Raw genomic sequence first — 20,461 nt, 5'->3', positions numbered from 1 at the left:
GAAGGTCTGTTAATAGTTACTGCTTCAAAGCAATCGCTATTAAAGTAGTTCCCAAACTGTTGGGTTGTGAGCCACTACCAGGGAAGCACTTAACCCTTCCCCTTTAAGGAGGGGAGGCGGAAGGTATTGATGCAATCCCCAGGATCACACTGCTGCCAGAGATGGGAGGGTTTTTTTACTTAACTCCAGCCAGCACAAGCATTGGGGGGGGGGGAGTCCTGGGTGTCCAGGGAATGCTTGAGGGTTCCCCAAGCCTCTGTAAGTGGGGGGAAAAAAATGCCATTTCCAGTTTTGTAACAAAAACAGGAAGTGCCTTTTTTTTCTTTTTTCCCACTTACGGAGGCTTGGGGAGCACTGTGGGAGCTCCCTAGACTCCCAGAACCCCCCAGAACTCCAGTGCTGGCTGGAGGTAAGTGAAAAAACCCTCTCCCATCCCCAACAGCAATGTGAACCTGGAGATTGCATTGCTGCCATAGTCCATCCCCCACACACTTGTAGGAGTTTGGGAACTCTTGTAGGAGTTTAGGAAGCACTGTTTTAAAGTATATTAACACTGCAGTCCTTTCTACTAGAAAGTAATCTTTTCAGTGCAGTGGGACTTATTCCCAGGTAAGTGTGTTTAGGATTGCAGCCTAAGTATGTTCCCAAAAAACTTGCTATTTCCTAGAACCTTCAGGGATACGATAGGTAAATCTCCAGGAATAGCCTCAGTTGCTTTTGATGTTTGAAAAAGGATCAAAAAGTTTAAAAACCAGTGCGATGGAACATTGGTATTCCAATTTCTTTGTTGATTTGTGTTATAGGTGGAAAAGAGGATATGAAGGTTGCTGTTCTGTTTGCTACTGAGGACAGAGATTTGGGGTGGGGGCGATCAAGGGGAGTACAGTGGATGTAAAAGTTCTCAATTGTACAGTGAAAGCAATAAAAGAATGAGTCATTAGTACCACACACTAACTCAGGAAGCCAGTGGGTTAAGATGGTGTTTGTACATGACCAACGACTGATCTGTTCAGAATAAATGACAGCTGTAGCTGTTTTTAACGTGTGCTGGTTTGTGGTAGCTGCACCAAGATTGGTCCCTCCCCCTCTCCAACCCCACAAAGGACCCACGGAACTGAAAAGCAGTCACGGGTTTTCAAAAACCATTTGTCAGCTTGTAGATACATTTAAGGCCCTGTGGGTACACCATGTGAAACTGTTTAGACTACTTTCAGTTAATTTTACTACCCAGCTAATGTTTAAAGAAAAGTTGAAAGCTTCAACTTGGCATTTTTATATGTCTGTTTTTGTCTATCGAAGATGGGCCCCGTATCAGTTCAGAGAGCATTTCCAAAAGCTGGCCTTTTCCCTCCACTGAGATAACTTGCTAAAACACACAGCAAATCAAGATTGGGAACAGAGCCGACTGGAGGGTGTATCTGGTAGAGGATGAGAAATTAGCAGGAGGAATGCGGCAGCAGGGCAAGGAGGATGGGAGGGATGAAAAGTGTGACTGAGCAAGTCCATGCAGGCAGGATGGCAGGCAGAAGAGGCAGCAATGGGGCGAGTGGGAGAACAGGCCTGCCCTTTGCATTCTGGTTAGCCATCTGCCGTGTGGGGGGTAGCATGTCAGCAGTGATATCAGAAAGAGAGAAGCTGAGAAAGCTATCCAGAAACTCCTCAAGGAGCAGCTGCTGGCAGTTCCCATAGAAGGATGTTGCCTTTAATCCCCAAAGCCTTGTTTTTGCTGATGAACAAACTGTAATGAGCAAATAAGGTACTAGCGCCATTAAGATGCATCGCCAGGCATGTTGAATGTAGGAAAAGTTGTTTTAGTGAATAATTTCCCAGCTGGTGAAAAATGAAGTGCAGTTGGCCCTTGGCATCCACGGGGGTTCCAGGAACAGAACCACCGCTGATATCAAAATCCGCAGATAATGGGGTTTATGAGTGGGCCCATAGAGGACCTCTGGATGTGACTGGCCCTATAGTCATGTCTGGAGGTGTTCTGAGGCATGAAGATGCCATGTATGGTCTACCCGCATCTAAGAAGGCCTGCTGGAGGCCTCTGAGAGGCACTTCTAGTTTTTCTAAAAACCAGAAGTGTGTCTTAGGGACCTTCAGCAGGCCCTCCAAGATGCAAGGAGGTAACCTCTGGTTGCATCTGTATGGTACAGTTCGGCTCTCCAGATGCGGGTGGGGGACCTGCATTGAAATCCACAGGTCCCAAACCTGCGGATAATTAGGGTCAAGGTGTACTGCAGGCTTCTGAAAGTGCATTGAGCAAGTTTTAGGCATTTTGGTGGTACACTTTTGTGGAGAGAAAGCACTTCAGATGTTGGAGGGCTCTTCCTGAATGCCTTTGTGAAAGACAAATAACTGTGCCACCCTGAAAAGTGTCAGACACACATGTTACCAATGTTTCCACCTTCCTGGGTATCTGTAATAGGGGGCAGCTGTAATTTGGATATTAAAGGATAGGGTTTCATTCAACCAAAATCTTGTCAGTTTTTTTTTTAATAGGAGCATTTTATACGTAGGAATGTTACAGTGTTGTTGAAAGCTGTCCAGAGAAGTTGACCCTTTAAAAAAAAATTACGAGTTTCTTATGTTGCTGATCTCTCTTTAATTATAGTTTTTAAAGCAAGAATCATAACTCAGTTGTAGAGTACTGTACATCTTTTGCATGCAGAATGGCTCAGGTTCAGTTCTTGGCATTTCAAGTAGAAGAAATAGGCCTGTGAAACCTACCTGAGTTCTTGGTACCCCTACTGTCCATCCCAGAAGACACTGCTGGACTAAGGGTCTGCCTCAGTGTAAGCCATTGTGTGCTGAAATATTCAATTCTGCTGTGCATTAATGTTGAAAAAATAATGAGATTAACACACTGGTTTTGTTTTTATTGCCATGCTTTTCGTTCAGGCTGGAAAATCAATTTTGTAGGGAATTGATTTTCCTCTTTGTTCCCCCTGTTTAAATGGAAACAAGCCAATGTCATGTGTTTTACTGTGCATGTGCTTTGATTTGAATTTGTGATTGAGAGCATCAGAGAACAATCTGTGCAGACAGCGCGGAGCCGAGAACATTCAGAAATGGGGCGCTGAAGGGAAACAGGTGTCTGTGCTCAGTCGTCTAAAGTAGCACTTTGGTTTGAAAATGAGGGAGTGTTTACAATTATCTCAGTGAGCTGATCAAGCCTGCCAAATTAAAGGGCCTTCTTTATCTTTGCATTTTCATGCTTTGGAGCCTCCCTAGGATAAGGCTCTTGGCCTACCTGCAGCGCTGCAAACAGCAGTCTGTGTCATGTCCCTGTGAGGAGGAATCATACTCTTGTGTAATGGGGTGGAGATATGCAGCAGTCTGTCCCCAAACCCCAAACACTTCTTAACTGATCTAATGGAAGCAGTAGCATAGCCAGAGGGGGGTAGCCCAGTAGGTACTGCAGGCGCTGCAGTGCACTGTGTAAGCAGCCGTACCCACTCGCTCTCAGAAACTTTCTGGTCAGCCAAGAGCAACACTTAGGAGCGCTTTGCCATCAGTTGCCCAGAATGGCTCTGCAGGAGGGGCTGCTTCCACATTGCAGTGCCTGCAGTACTTATTGCACACCCCCCCTCTGGCTATGTTACTGAACTGAAGCACAGAGTTTGACTACAACACACTTCCAAAGGGCTTCTGAATTCTGCCTGCTTCTCTCTTTTTCACTACCTTCACATAAGGCCCTTGTGTGAGTGTAAGTTCCAGACAGGAAGGAAAGGTGTGGTGCCATTGATGGGTTGGTGGATCGTTCGTCTAATCCTTGGAATGTTTCTGCCTGGTTCTGTAAGCTATTTTGTGAGCATGTTGGCTGGTAGGATAGGGTCACGTTAAGTAAACCCTGAAAATATTAAGAATATTCCTATATTCTTAATAATAAAATAATGCTAGTTTAATAATAATAATAATAATAATAATAATAATAATAATAATAATAATAATAATAATAATAATAATAGAATCATGTTAGTTTAGCATAGCAGCAAACATGAGTGTTTAGTAGGGGCTCTTGAAAGGCTTATTTATCTGTTTTTATTTAGCACACTCATGTACCACCTTTCCATCTTTGCAGGAGCTCAAGACAACTGCACAATATATAATCACCTGATTATTGCTTTGAATTGCCTTGGGAGTCATGCACTATTTCCATGTATACCTGAGATAGAACACTTCTCACAAGTCCAGCCTTAGGTGTCATGAAGCATGAGATGTCCCAGTTGGACTATTTTCCTTGTCCTTATTGTGCAAACTGGCTTTCATAACCCATTTTTCTGCATATCATTTCTGTTATATTCAGTCAAAGTTTGAGCCATCATGAAAGTGCTTTCATTTTTTCTATCCATTTACCAGGGGCACTACATACGTGTCTCCTCTTTAGTTTGCTATCATCATAGATACTTCAAACGTTAACCTATCTTTTCTTATCTACCTGTATTAAACAAGTGGCATGAACCGCTTAATAAAGTTTCTTCCTAATTTTAAAAAATTGTGGCTTAAATGTAGAGGTGATTCTTTAAGGAGGGGCTCAGTGGTAGAGCTCGTGGTATGCATGCTGGGGCCCCAGATTCAATCCATGGCATTTCCAAATAGGGCTGAGAAAGACTTCCATCCAAAACATTAAACTAGAGAGCCACTGTCAGTTAGCACAGAAAACACTGAATTCAACCCATGGTCTGATTCCGTATAAGCCAGCTTCGTATGCTTTTGTTATGTACACCTGGAGGACTAGGTATTCCTAGAATACGACTTTACTATGGTGCCACTGAGCTTAAAAGCTTTACTATGGTGCCACTTGGTCCTTGAAGAGTTTGCTGGGTTTCAGTATATTGCAGGAAGCATGTGATCTGAAAATGAAGACATCAAACTCTTTTTGTCTGCATGATATGAGTCATTATTAAGTCAGAGCTACATAATGGTATATGCTTTTCTTTTACAGATACGGACCCACGTGTATTAGAAAAACAGGAACTACAGCAGCCAACATATGTTGCTCTCAGTTATATTAATAGGTAAGCTGTTTTACTCTTAAGAAAAGAGCTGTTTCCTGCAGTGTCTGTCTGTTAAAAGGGTATTTTTCTGTTCCAGTGAATTCCAACCTGTGTAGACCGCTGAGAATCACAAGGTAATATGGGCAGTACCACAGACTTCTGGTAAATGACCACAGTTACAGAGTAACTACTGAATTCTAGCAATGTCTTTTAAGTATCTATTCACATTCACTGATCTATGGACTTGTGAACTGCAATGCTGGTACATGTGTCCTCCTAGCTGCAAGGAGCCCATGAAGTGCAGTGTTTCCCATTCATCAGCAGGGTGATGATGTCATGCCCTGCAACACAGCCCAAAAGATGCCAGCAGTCCTCCAGCTGGGAGTGATCAGGGTGGGGTGAGGAATAGAGGGAGGTGGGGGATTTAAAGGAGGAAGGCAAAGAGACAGAAAAGAGGAAAGGAACGAATAAGAAAGGAGGCGGTAGAGGGAGCAAGAAGAAGGGAGAAGGAGCAGGCAGAAGAGATAAGAAAGATGGAAAGTTTGGAAGAGAGAAACGACTGGGGGAAAAGATGGAGGAGCCCCATGATGGGAGGGGGAGAGAGAGAACACGCCACTGAAAATGGGGGAAGCAGGCAAAGCCAGGGGAGAAAGGCAAAAATAAAACTGCAGCTGACAATTGGGAAAGCTGGGCTAAAGTGCCCCTCTCTCTTCATTGGCAAGAAAAATTATTATATTAGCCCTACTGTGGAGTGAGCACCAGGAGGTGGCTTAAAAAGAGGGCTGCAGCCAGAAAGAAACCCTTGGGGGGGGGGGAGGTTTAGCCAGGAGCTACCCTCATATGCCCAGGGTCTCTGGCCACTCACAAGACCCAAGCAGTTTAACCACCCAGGGACTACCCCAAAGAGATTCCATTTAGAGTCTGGCAAGCCCAATGGAAGACTACAGATCTAGGCAAAGCCCCTTTATTCTCAAGACTGTACAAATCACTGCGTCCTCTAAGCATAAGAACATAAGAACAGCCCCACTGGATCAGGCCATCTAGTCCAGCTTCCTGTATCTCACAGCGGCCCACCAAATGCCCCAGGGAGCACACCACATAACAAGAGACCTGCATCCTGGTGCCCTCCCTTGCATCTGGCATTCTGACATAACCCATTTCTAAAATCAGGAGGTTGCGCATACACATCATGGCTTGTACCCCGTAATGGATTTTTCCTCCAGAAACTTGTCCAATTCCCTTTTAAAGGCGTCCAGGCCCGTCGCCATCACCACATCCTGTGGCAAAGAGTTCCACAGACCAACCACACGCTGAGTAAAGAAATATTTTCTTTTGTCTGTCCTAACTCTCCTAACACTCAATTTTAGTGGATGTCCCCTGGTTCTGGTGTTATGTGAGAGTGTAAAGAGCATCTCCCTATCCACTCTGTCCATCCCTTGCATAATCCCCTGCATCATCCTCATGGCCTCTGTGATCCTTCCCCACAAGCACCCCATCAGTAGGAGCCTATTATTCCATCCCCTATGATGTGAATCTGACTCCTTGCAGTGACCCTGAGGGCATAGGAGTCATTGCAGGACACTGTCCTAACTTTAGTGTGTTGTGACTAAGCCTCACTGAAATCAATGGAACATGATGAAAGCTAGTCATCATGGCTAGCTTTCAGAGTCACGAATAACCAACTTGAGATACAACCCAGTGTCCATAAATGTTGTTTGATGTAAATAGTTTCCTTATTGAGAAATAGTAGCATGATTGTTCTTAAAAGGAGAGCAGCTTAGAATGAGCTACTATTCTTTTTATGAAATAGCCATTAACTGGGGAAAAAAAATCTATTGATGGATTTCTAGCAGTTCATCTTTTCTTAGTACACTTAAAACTGTGTCATCGTTTGAACTGAATACAGTGGTGGTGTTTGCTTGTGTAGCTCTTCTGAGCAAAAGGCAGTATGGTACAGGTTGCAATCCTATATACACTTTCCCGGAAGTAAGTCTCATTGAATGTAATGAGATTTACTTCTAAGGAAACATGCATACAATTGTGCTGGCAGTAATATATATTTTCAAGATGTTTCTGGGCATTACAGACTAGACATGGGTTTTTCAACCATTTTTATTTTTTTGCAAGTACTGTTCTACCATTTATATGTTACCACCAATTACAGCAACTGTGCACAGGAGTAGGTAAATTGCCCTGCATGTGGGGCTTCTTTTTTCTTCCTTCCCCAAGCAGTGGTTCTTTTGAAGGGCCAGACAGCTACACAGCCACATCTTTCCGACTGCTGCACCATCACCCAGTCATTTTCACTTTCAGTAGGACCAACTGATGGCAGGACAGTGCTATGTGGTCATCTTAGTAGTGGGGCCAAGTACTACCTGCCGTACTATCCCAAAAGCAGAATCACATTGCAATAGACCCCTGCACCAATTGCAACAAAACGCTGTGCTAGAACAGTGGAGTCAATGTAGTGTACCATCCTGTGTCTCACAGTGGCCAACCAGATGCCTCTGAGAACCTCCCCCATTGTTTTCATAGCAGCTGATGTCCAGAGGCATACTGCCCCTGATGACTTATTTTTCTTTATTTCTTCATTGCAAAAAAAAAAAATTTCTTTTTTTCTTCATTAAAAAAAACCCCACATAATCAACTTACATAGTAGTAAAACAGCAATTAATGTCAGCTAACAAGGGGGGGGATAAAGCCTTTTTGGCACTGGAAAGACAGCAGTATCAATGCAGGTCAAGCTTCTTTGACGAGAGAGGCTCAAGACAGAATTGTGAGATACCACAACTGAGAAGCCCCTCTTTCCAGCCCTCTCTCCCCTGTCTCCCCACCCACCTCATCTCAAATGACAGCAGTACCTGAAGAACAGCTTCTAAAGATGGTCTTGATTCATGGGCAGGTCAATGTGGGAGCCATAATTCATTCAGATATGTGGTCTTAAGCCAGGTAGGGCTTTAAAGGTCAGCACCAGCACTTCAGTGATTAGTGCTAGAAAACGGACTGAGAGTCAGTAAAGTTCTCACCCATGCTGGTGAGATATTACTGGGCCAAGTGAGTACCTGAGGAACTGTGTTTTTACTACACAGTTTCCAGTCTTCAAAGGCAGCCTCTTTTATAATGCCTCACTATAGTCAATCCTTTCAATTTACCAAAGAATGGATAGCTGTAACCAAGCAATCTCTGACTAGAATGCTGCAGCTGGTATACCAGCTCCATCTGTTGGTAGACTCTCTTTGCTATCACTTGGACCTCAAGTAACATAGTTGGATCTATGAACATTCCCAGACAGTGAACCTGCTGCTTTTGGTGGAGGGCAGTCCCATCTAGACCAGGTCATTTCCATCATCCTGAACAGACAAGTCACCTATTTACAAGACCTCTGTCTTGTCAGGGTTGAGCTATAGTTTATTATTTATCCAGCCCATTAGTGTCTAGAGGGGTCAGTTCAGCACTTCTGCTGCTTGACCTGATTCGGATGTAAAAGAGAGAGAAGACTGGGTGTCATTAGCACACTGTGGTGCCACCATAACTCAATCCCCAGATAATCTCTTCATGTAGAAGTTAAAGTGAAATGAAATCCAGACATCTTTTTCCACTACTATATTGCATACTATCATCAGGGCATAACTTCTTCTGTAATCCAGAAGCAGCAAGATAACACTCCTGAACATTTCACAATACAGAGGTGTGTAACTTGAAAATAAGTGTGCAATCCAGACAAACTTGTAGTATTCATTAAAAAATGCTATTTAAATATTTGAAAAATGCTATTTAAGTATTTTGTGCAATATCTTCCAGGCAGCACAATCCTAACCTGTGCTGAAACAGGAAGGCCAACTGGCCTGCGCTACATCTAGCAAAAGTTAGGTGAGGGCTGGAGCACAACTCAGAGTAAAGGGAGTTATGACCCCTTGCCCCAAGTAGCACCCCAGTCAGCCCTATGGGGTTACTCGGATTTGTGCCAACAAATCGCTGGCACATATCTGAGCAACCCATGTAAGGCCAGCCGGGCCAGGGATGGGAGATCTGGCCTAAGTGCCAGATCCAGCTCTCACCCCCCTGCCCGTGCTGGTCTGCCCACTGGCCCGCCCTCCCCCTGTCCTGGGACATCCCCGTTCCACCCTCCCCAAAACCCCTTGTCAGCCTAGGGAAGCCAGCTTGAACTTTCCTGATCATGTCAGCGCAGAGCCAGATCTGGCCTCTGGCGGGCTGGCACATGTTCTTGTGCTGGCCCAGCTGACTCTAAAGGAAGTGGGCCTTTAGAGCCTCCTGGGCCTTGCGCTGCCCCAACAAGCTCCTAGGATTGCACCCTCAGTCACTACTGCTAAGGAGAAGGGTTCATGCTACTTACTGATTTAAAATACCGTATTTTTTGCTCCATAAGACGCACTTTTTCCCCCCCAAAAAGTGGGGGGGGGGAGTGTGTGCGTCTTATGGAGCGAATACTGCAAAAAAGAGTGCAAGTTGGGGAACTTAATGATGCCTTGGGGAAGCCTGCAGCTAGATCAGAAAGGGAAGCTGGGGCTGGGCTGGGCTGGCTGCTGCCCTCGCGCCGGCAAGAGCTCACCTCCCGCCCGCCTCTCGCTCCGCCCACTGCCGGGCTCGGCCAGGAGCTGCCGCCGCCGCCACCAGGAGATGCGCTGCCGCCGAGGCCGGAGCGCCCGCCTGCCCGCCCCTCGCCGAGGTAAGACCGGTGGTGCCCGGCCGGGAGTGCGCCTGCCCCATCAGGCAGCGCGCCGAGCCACGGAACTTCCCCGCTGCTTGGCAAACTTTGCGGCTGCCGCGCTCTCGGGCTTCACCGCGGAGGGGCTGCCGCCTGGGGGCGCCGGGGGGGCTGTGGGGCGAGCGGCGGCGCACGTGCCCGGCCCGGCCCGCTCGCCGGCGCACCTCCTCCCGCGGCGTGCCTGGTCCCTGTGCCAGGCGGGCTTTCTCAGAGCCGGCCAGCCGCCCAGGGGAGGGACGCTGCCTGTCCGCCGGAAGAAGGGGGCTGGGGCGCTGCCGCTCCGCCATCCCATCTCGCAGGGCTGTTGGGAGGAGGCAGCACTTCTCCTGCGCGGGGCGAAGATCCCTCCCTCTGCAGCAGCTCTACGCATGAGTCACCCTTCACCTGCCGCTGCCCAGCTCTGCAGCTGCTGGGACTGCGCGAGACTTCACCCACCCGGGCGGCACCCGCAGGATCCTGTTTTCCTCCTCTAAAAACTAGGTGCGTCTTATGGTCAGGTGCGTCTTATGGAGCGAAAAATACAGTATGTCTATCTTGCCTTTCTCCTCTAAAAACAAGCATTCAAGGTGGATAACAGTCTACCAGTAGCACAATATAGAAAGCAGAAATAAATTAGCAGCACTTCTTCCAAAACTTGTTACTTCTGGGTGTGCAGTGACTTTCCCCTGTTACGCTATGTGCAGTTGGAAGAACGGAGGGAGCAGTTGTTTGTGGGCGCATTCATATAATGTAATTCTCCCTCCTCTACAACAAACCAGAAAATATTTCTAAATTGTATAGTATTTATTTATTTATTGCAGGTGATTATTATTTAAATTAATAATTATTATTTAATTGCACGTGAATGAACAGGCTCAAGTGCTGCTATCGTAGATACACTTACCTGGAAGTCAGTTCCATTGAATTCTATGGAATTCTTCTTACTTCTGGGCACACATGCCTAGATTTGGGCTATAAATGAGGTTTCATTTCATTTCTGAGTCATGGAGCTATCTCAGCAAGAGCATTTTATAACATTGGCTTCTAATTTTTAAAATGTTTCATTCATCTTGCCACCTACCTGCTACAACATATTCCTGTTCCGCTGCCGCCGCCGCCACCATCCCCGAGAAAGTTTATCCCTTTCTCATTCCACTCCTGTTGCTTTTCAGTTCAGAGATGGGTACATACACATGCTGTAACTAACGTCTGCACAATGAGCTTCATCATGGAAGAAAAGTGAGATATAGGAATAATAAAACTGTAGGCAATCTAATTTGTGGATTCACTAATAGGCCAATTTTAAGAACAAGCCAGTCAGATTTACATTTGAAAACATTCGAACTCAATTTACATGTGAATAAAAGTACTTATGTGCAACCCTTGTCTAAGGTATCTGATAACTGTATAACAATTGCTTACCTAAAAGAAACACTATATCCATGTGTTTCAGTAGATACAAAATACAGCATGTTTCAGAAATCTCTCCTCCTTATCAAGAACAGGAAGTTTTGTGGTGAAACCTCTACCAATTGCATTTCTGGGTTTTGTGCAAGCTCACCCGTTTTTGATCACCAGTACAGGCTAACCAAACTCTTGTTGCCTACACTAAGAATGCGCTTTGTTAGACATCCACCCAGTTCTGCTTAAAATGTAAGTTAATGCTTGAAAGCAGTGCAATATGAGTGAAAATTATTGTCCTTGGCATTCTGGTAATAAAAGTTTTGAATTTGTTGGTTTCACAAACTTGCTATTTATCAGGAAAAAGGGCATTTATAGTCCTGAACATGTGGTATGTATAAATGGAAGTAAAATTAGGCCATATAAACTTCAAAAATAATAATCCAAATAAGTGTTGCAGTGAGATTGTGGCCTCCTTTATCATGTATTCCATTCAACACTTTGCCAGCATAGAAGGGGTGTTGGTGGACCCCTTAAATTGTTATCCATTCTCAGTGTGTGTTTACAATTTTTGTGGGATTTGAGGGTTTAAAGTCTCATTGATACTTTAGTCCAGATGGCTTTGGCTTTATACATTTTAGTTCTTTAATGTGTGGTCTGCCAGCTGCAAAAACCTTAGTGTGGGATTTTAGGTGAAGCTTGCATAGCCAACATATCTATGTTGTACATTGGGTAGCATTACTGCTAAAGTGGAGAGGAATGGCACATTTGGTGTGGGATCGAAGCAGCTATGATGATTAATAAAGTCAAATATGAAGGAAATTCAATACTTACCTCCTTTCTTTCTTTCTTTCTTTCTTTCTTTCTTTCTTTCTTTCTTTCTTTCTTTCTTTCTTTCTTTCTTTCTTTCTTTTCTTGTGCTGGTTTGTACTGATCAATTCACCAACACAGAAACATATCAGTTACTGAGTACTAACAGCTACAGAGAAAATGGGAAATCATCCTCAATTTACTGCTAGTCAGTTGCATTGCTCAGGGTTGTGGGGGTGGGGGTTGCACCAGGTGACATGCATGGGGAGCCACCCCTACTGGCCAAAATTTTTAAAAATTTTGTACTTTTGAATAGTACCATCATGTTATACTATCATTTGAGGTGTAATTTCATGTAGAATACAATGAATGCAATGTATTTAAATAACTCTATTCCATTGATTTCCAACCTTTTTTTATCTTGAGGCACACCATCAGTTTTTGGACAACTGACAGCCCAATCCTATCCACACTTCCTGGGAGTAAGCCCCATTGACTGTAATGGGACTTGCTTTTGAGTAGACATGCATACGATTTGACTATCACAAGGCACACCATGCTGTTGGTGGGGGGCTCATATCCCCCAATGGTCCTATTTAAAAATGACCCTCCACCAAACTCCATGGCACACCTGGGGACCATTCATGGCACACCAGTGTGCCACAGCACAGGGGTTGAAAAAGGCTGCTCTATCAAAAGTTATAGCAAAAAAAACCAGATGCATAACTTGCATCTGGCATTCTGACATAACCCATTTCTAAAATCAGGAGGTTGTGCATACACATCATGGCTTGTACCCCGTAATGGATTTTTCCTCCAGAAACTTGTCCAATTCCCTTTTAAAGGCGTCCAGGCCCGTCGCCATCACCACATCTTGTGGCAAAGAGTTCCACAGACCAACCACACACTAAGTAAAGAAATATTTTCTTTTGTCTGTCCTAACCCTCCTAACACTCAATTTTAGTGGATGTCCCCTGGTTCTGGTGTTATGTGAGAGTGTAAAGAGCATCTCTCTAACCACTTTATACTTCCCATGCATAATTTTGTATGTCTCAATCATGTCCCCCCTCAGGCGTCTCTTTTCTAGGCTGAAGAGGCCCAAACGCCGTAGCCTTTCCTCATAAGGAAGGTGCCCAAGCCCCATAATCATCTTAGTCACTCTCTTTTGCACCTTTTCCATTTCCACTATGTCGTTTTTGAGATGTGGCGGCCAGAACTGGATGCAATACTATAGGTGTGGCCTTACCATCGATTTATACAACGGCATTATAATATTAGCCGTTTTGTTCTCAATACCTTTTCTAATGATCCCAAGCATAGAATTGGCCTTCTTTACTGCTGCTGCACATTGGGTCCTCCAGTCCTCTGGCACTGTGGCACTGTGGCCGTTTTAAGGGATAAGTTGCATATTTTAGTCAAGAGATCAGTAACTTCATTCTTTAATTCCTTAATAACTCTTGGGTGGATGCCATCAGGGCCCAGTGACTTATTGATCTTTAATTTATCAATGAGGTCTGAAACATTTTCTCTTTCAACCTCTATATGACTTAATTCCTTGGTCTTCATGGCAGGAGGTCCATCCTGGCGGTGATGCACTGGTTTCCTGCACCAGGTGACATAAACCCTAGTGACACCACTGCTGCAAGTACAGTTCTTCATGGAAATTATCAAATTTGCCACCCCCATGTCACTGTAGCAAATGGACCATTAAGTTTTGGAAGACTGGACTTCTGTAGGCATGATTGGGAAGTAAGAAGGGAAGAGCTTTGATTCCACTTACTTTTTTGCATTTACAGGCCCAATCCTATTCAACAATCCAGGGTTGATGCAGCCATGCCAATAAGGCATGCGATGGGGGCAGTCATGTTGGCCTCCTCACAGTGAGGGAACCTTAGCTCTCTTACTTTGGGGCTGCATTGCAGCTGCATTGGTGCTGGAAAGTTGTTTAGTATTGGGATGTAACATAAGTTAGAAGAGATGGGAAGCCTGCTAATCATGGTCCTCTTCAGTAGACGATATCTTGGCACGCACATGTGTTGCTACCAAAAACACAAATGCTTCTGGAGGGGGTGATGTGAAGCACAGCACGGAGGGGGCAGCGGCCGTTTTGACCCCTCCCCCTGCATGTGTTTTTCTCCCTAATTCTGTTCAGGCATGTCTTTAAATACAAATGAACATGTGGAGGGGTTTACTGGGGTCTCATCTGAACTGAGCCTAGGTTCATCTACCTGTATGTATGGTCTGCTGTCCTTTAAAATGGAGAGTTCTGGTACCAGGATCATATGTATCTCCAAGTAAGCTCACATGGGCTCTTTGTAGTTGGGAGTGGGACTCTCTTGGGCACCCAGTTCAAGTGGGTGGACCTAGTGCGAGACACTCCCAGTCCATGCTAGAAGAACCACTTCCTCTCCTATGCATTCCATGGAGTTAAGTCGGAGGCCCTGCTTCAGTTTTCTTGCCTTCCAGGATGTAGCAGGTACCGTGTTTCCCCAAAAATAAAACACTGTCTTATATTTTTTTTGGCTCAGAAAAACACACTAGGTCTTATTTTCGGGGTAGGTCTTATTTTTTTCAGAAGTCAATCCCTTTATAGTTAATGGGACTTACTTCCTGGAAGGTGTCCCCTCAGCACCCGGGAGGATGCCTGCCTGCCTGTCTACTCAGAAGTCAGTCCCTTTATAGTTAATGGGACTTACTACCTGGAAAATGTGGAGAGCCTCAGAGCCCGGTAGGCAGGGTTCCCTCGCTTGCTGCTTCCCACCTCAGCTCCTCCTCAGCGTCCTCTGCCCAAGGCAGCACAGCAGGTGCTTTCTAGGTGGTGCGCACAGGAGTGCAGCGTTCTCATCAAGTTGTTCACCCGCCCCCCCAGGACCCCTTCTGCCCTGATCACAACTAGGTCTTATTTTCAGGGTTTGTCTTATATTTTAGCAATTCTCAGAAAACACACTAGGTCTTATTTTCGGGGAAACACGGTATATGTAAGAAAAAGAACCATTTCTTTGAAACATCATGGAAGCTATATAGTTAAGTTGCCCACATTGTACACCTTCAAGAGTATGGTGAAAACCTGGCTCTTTAGGAAAGACCAAGCGCAACCCTCTACTGGGGGGGGGGAGGAACTCTGGTAGGGGTAAGGATTCAGCACCTCCTTCTCACTCACTCATGCTGTACTTTAAAAATGCTCCACCTCCCAGCTATATAGGCACTTTCATTTGTGACCTCCAAAGTGTGGGTCTCCCCATGCATTTCAGTTAAGGGAGAGTTCTTTATTTACAAAGGGATGCCAGTGCAGAGCTGCTCCTTTACAAGGGAACACATGCTCAGGTAAGTTTGGAATTGAGAGCACTGGCTGAAATCCAGTGCATGATTGATTACACTTACATCTCATTGATGTCATAAGAATTCATAGTACTAACAGTACAAATCCCTCATGGGAGGGGAAGCTGAGTAACTAGTATACATAAACAAAATGGAAGCATACAATGCAGCTTTTCTAAATTCCTATTAATGTCAGCGGAAACAGAATTGTACACTACTGCTGACAGCATTTGACAGTTTAACCGAGAGACAGTTTCGAATATAGAAATGTGGGTAGTAAATTGCAATAATTGCTTAAAGGAAACTTTGCTTAAGTCACCTTAAGTCACATCATGACTGAAGAAGAGCCATGTTATGTAATTCAAAATTTGGGGATCTTTTCTGTTTGTGTCTCAATTGGTTATAATTCTTCATTCTTGCTATATTATGAGCCTATTGGGACTTTTAAAACTGCTTATTATGCAGGTTTTAGTGTTTTGGACATCCATAAACTTGGAAAGAAATGAGACAATTTTATAGCGTTAAAAAAATAATGGCTCATTAAATGATTGTATAAAGGATCTCATTTTCTCTGATTATGTTTTCAAAGCAAAATATTCAAGTGACTGCAGGAGGATGTGAACGCCAGGTTTAATTTGACTGACCAAAAAAATTAATGCTTTAACTTAAGCGAAGTAGAAATTGCACAACTGTAGCAAAATAAGAATTCAGTAATGGGTTCTGGATGCTTCCATTGTCATAAATAAATGTATAATGGTCACTATTTAAGAGTGTGTGTGTATGTGTTTTAAGGAAGAACCATATGTTTCCATAGCACATGTTCCTGTTACAAAGTGAAGAAAAAACCTACTGACTCAACCTGGCTTTTCTACAAAACATGACAATAAATTTTGCACGAAAGCTGTAAATCCTTAGTCATGCCCCAAAAGAAACAGAACTCTCCATGCTGTTGGTCTGCTAGCTGCAGAATAAGCTTAACTTATCTTAAAATACTCATGGGAGGGCAAATTTAAAAACTTGGAAATGCAGGAGTGAGGAGGCTCTGAACCAGTAATGGAGCTTCCGCTTTCCAGAGAACCGCTTTGTGCCAGGTTTTCCCAGACGCCTTACTCACACTGAGCAAATTGTGTCTCTTCTGTTGCTTCCTTCCCCCCCCCCCCCCACGGTAGTGCAGATGTAGTTGATCTTATAGCCCAATCCTATCCAGCACAGGAACAGTGGTGCTAATGACCACTGCTGGATCTGAGCAGACTGGAGGTCTCCATCGAGTAAGAGGACATTCATCCCCTTACCCGAATACCCTAACCTGCTCAATGGGGCTTTCTGAGTCTGCACCGGCTATTTCACTGGCACAGACTCCAAGTCTGACACTGGAAATAGGAATCCACTGGTCCCACCCCCTGTTGCGCCCTCCCCCCACCCAGAAATGCCTCCCCTGCCCTCCAGTCACCTTCCCCAGACCCCTGTGCTCCTCAGCACTTACCTGAGCTCTAGCAGTGCTGGAGCTCCCGCTGCAGCATCAATAGGGCAGTATAGGCCTCCCAGCTGGTGCATCTTGCTCTCTGTTACTCTGGGTGCTCTGTGGATGTTCAGGCAGCATTAGATTGGACTGCCTGAGTGTCTCAGATATTCTCAGCAAGATGAAGGTGAGTTTTATGTGTACATAGTTGTTTCAGTTCATTTATTTTAAATTAGCATAGTAGGAACAATAATAAAAGAACCACCAAAATGAATTTCCTGATTCCAGAACTATAAGCAAAGAGCTAAAGGAGAGAGAGAACAAGTGGAAAAGAGTAAAGAAGAGAAAGCCAAAGGAAAGAAGAAACCAAGGAAAGGAAAGGGAGAAGGAGAAAAAGAATAGATGAGAGATTAGAGAAGGAAAAGAAAGGAATGTGAAAGATAATAATAATAATAATAATAATAATAATAATACAGGTATTTCTATACCGCCTTTCTTGGTCCTCAGATTTCTCCTTAGACTTTATTCAAGGCGGTTCACATACACAGGCAATTTAAATCCCTGTAGGGTTTTTTACAATTTGAAAGAAGGTTTTTATCTTTCAAGAAACCACAACATTCAGATGTTTCTTTCTTGATCTGGTCGCACATTCTGGCCTCCATCCTCCCACGCTCAGAGCAGATGGAATAGCTCGGCTTCAGCTTGTCAGCTGCTTCAAGGTCGCACGGTGCTGCTGGCCTCGAACTGGCAACCTTCGGATATTATCTTCAGGCAAATGGAGGCTCAACCCTCTAGACCAGACCTCCTGCCCTCCTGCCTCCTGGAAAGATGCCAATCCAGGTCATATTCAAGCTTCATTATCAAAGTAAACAACATTAAAGAAAACACATAAGTATCTGGAATCTTCTATTATAATATACCTTCTTTCTCACTCCTTGACCCAAACGTTCTCCCACTGGAGCTATTTAACCATACTCTAGGTATGCTCCAATGAGGCTATGTGGTGACTCCCTGGTGGTAGAGATGGATTTAAAGTTGAAGATGGATTCTTATCTTTTGCCTCTGTCTGCCTGTTGCAGCAGGTCAGCCTGGTTTTGCCGTTTTGTAGCACTTCAAACTTTGCAACACATATTTGACTGCTGATAAAACGAAATGGGTATTAACTACATGTGCATCAAGCCACTTTCAACTGTCTTGAACACTATTGTCCATCTCTATTCTAATATTACACAGAATAGCCCAGAACCTGATGAGAAATGACTCAATAGTCATGGGCAGCCCATTTTTAACCAGCGGCGATGCAGTGGGACCAGTGAGGCCATGCTGCATCCTATGCGTGAACTGAGCAGTCAGGAGGTGGTCTCGAGGTAAGGGGATGTTTGTCCCCTTGCCCGCGGAAATCCCCAGTTGCAGCAATGGGTCAAACTTGGACCTATGCCTGCTAATTTGCTGACACAAATCTGAGTGGAGCCATGTCAGCAGATCTGGCCTGGGAGTAAGCCCCATTGACTATAATGGGGCTTACTTCTGAGTAGACATGCATTGATTGGGCTCTCAGGTAATTATTTTGGCATTAACATGCCTCACAATATGTGCCATTTTGCCCAGCCCCCTTTGTCATAAGAACAGCCCCACTGGATCAGGCCATAGGCCCATCTAGTCCAGGTTCCTGTATCTCACAGCGGCCCACCAAATGCCCCAGGGAGCACACCAGATAACAGGAGACCTGCATCCTGGTGCCCAACCTTGCATCTGACATAGCCCATTTCTAACTGACTGTCCCAGTCAGGCACACCTATCCCTTTTATTCAGCTGGTTGATTTGCAGTTATTGGCTGCCAGTTATTGACACAACATGTATTTCCCTGTTTGTCCTTCTGCTTGTCTTATTATCCCACCAGTAAACAGAAAGACAATCATGCTGTACTGGGTGCTATACTGGGGAGTAATACATTTTCTGTATTCTGATTTCAGTTAAGGTATATGTGTTCTAATTTGAAGCTCGTGTATAGGATCATCTCTCTAAAAGTAGAGGTAAGAGTTAATCATTCTACCAAGGCAACGATTAGAAGCCATCAAGGGAGAGCAAGAAAATTTGCTTATAGAGAGAGAATGGATGTTCATGGAAAAATGATAAGGTTAAGTGCAATCTGAATAAAAAATTAGGCCATGTAAAACTTGTGAAACATTTGATTTCAGTATTTGCAATACTAATGTGACATACTATTGGCACAAAGATCAGGTCATTACATTAAGTTCACTTATTAAAAAGGCAAGAGAAGAATTATCATTACTCCTTGAAATGTCGGATCTCAATTCGTTTTGAGTTTAAAACTGGTGCTGGATCTTTTCACCTTTCTTTTATGGAGCTATCAGATTTGAGCCAGACATCCTTCTCTGACATTTGTTGGCCAGTTTGGCCAAGTATATTATATACTGGAAAGCAACTCTACAGTTTTGAATAAATTCTACTGCCTTGTGTAAGGGAGGGCAGAAAAGGAAGGCAAAAAATGGGAACAATGCCAAAGCAATGAGTAGCACAAATGGCCAAGTCAAGGTCATTTTGTGAATTGCCACATGTTTCAAGTCCAGCTATGTCAGTAGCCTCTAGCCAGCCCACCTGGTGGGATTGGCATGCACCAACTGAGGGCCCAATCCTATCCAACTTTCCAACTCCAGTGTAGCCACAATCCAACCTCATGGTAAGGGAACACATATTCCCATACCTTGAGAAGGTCCCAGTGACTGCCCCTCCACCACAGGATACATCGCACACCCCACTGGCACAACTATGCCAGCACTGGAAAATTGGATAGGATTGGGCCCTAAAGCTACAATCCTATCCTCACTTACCTGGAATTAAGCCCCATTGACTATAATGGAACTTAGTTTTGAGTAGACATACATAAGATTGGGCTCTAATTCAGCTTGTAACCTCACCTGACCAGGTTAACAGACAGATAGAGATGCCCAAGTGTAAGTCATCAAGTCAAAACTGACATGATCAACCTTGGTTTTTTAAGGTCACTCATAAGTTTACTTAGATGTTGTTGCCCATGTCTGACATAGAAGCACTGCTTGTAAAGTGGCATGCACGTTGAGGGTGCTGTATAAGTAAACAATAGTAGACTGCATGCTCGCCCATTTGCTGTGTCCTTTCTGAACAGCTTGCAGATCAGAACAAACAGTGAACATGGGATGTTTGCCTCTCACTCTAGCCCTCTGTGCTCCTCTTTCCTTGGATGGATGGGTGGCTTTATGATGGGTTGTGCATGGATAGCTCTGTCTTGTATCTGGAGGTTGAGTCTGGCTTCCTTCTGACTTCTTGGTCCCTCCCACAAAAATCAATTAATGATTTCATCCTCTCTGTCCATTGTGGCAACAAATGCCCTTCTCTGTTTGTTACCCACATTTTTCTCAATAATGTCATCTTTGGTAGCAGTTTAATAATGGTATTATTAAGCTCAGTGTCTTCCAGTTTAATGTTCATGAAATCTGCAGTGCATGAAGACTGAAAGGAAGACAAGGGAAGGCTGTGATTACTTCTGCTTAATTTCTAAATGCTTTAGTAAAGCAAGTCTTAAAGGGCTGTAGCTATACTCTCTAATGCCTATTTGATCAAGAAAAGCCACCGTTCCCCAAATTATTAAATATAGGTCAGGCTCTGACCTGGTTATGGTCTTTCAGTTGAGACTGCCGGTTGAGTCTTTCAGTTGAGACTGCCAGTAAAAATGCACCACAACTGACTGTGTGTTCAATCTGCATCTCT

General features: G+C 44.3%; 1 protein-coding gene across 1 annotated transcript in view; it reads left to right on the top strand.

Annotated features, from left to right (window-relative positions):
* The window catches only part of JAZF1 (JAZF zinc finger 1), a 168,447-nt gene that overhangs the window by 106,352 nt on the left and 41,634 nt on the right, over positions 1-20,461 (top strand). Inside the window, exon 2 of the mRNA XM_066630991.1 lies at positions 4,949-5,021. Coding sequence (XP_066487088.1) covers positions 4,949-5,021 — 73 coding nt within the window. The remainder of the gene's footprint in view (positions 1-4,948; positions 5,022-20,461) is intronic.

Source organism: Tiliqua scincoides, chromosome 5 (assembly GCF_035046505.1).
Source record: "Tiliqua scincoides isolate rTilSci1 chromosome 5, rTilSci1.hap2, whole genome shotgun sequence".
Lineage (NCBI taxonomy): Eukaryota > Metazoa > Chordata > Lepidosauria > Squamata > Scincidae > Tiliqua > Tiliqua scincoides.
The sequence above is the reverse complement of the archived record's forward strand: the minus strand, read 5'-3'. Positions and strand labels throughout refer to the sequence as shown.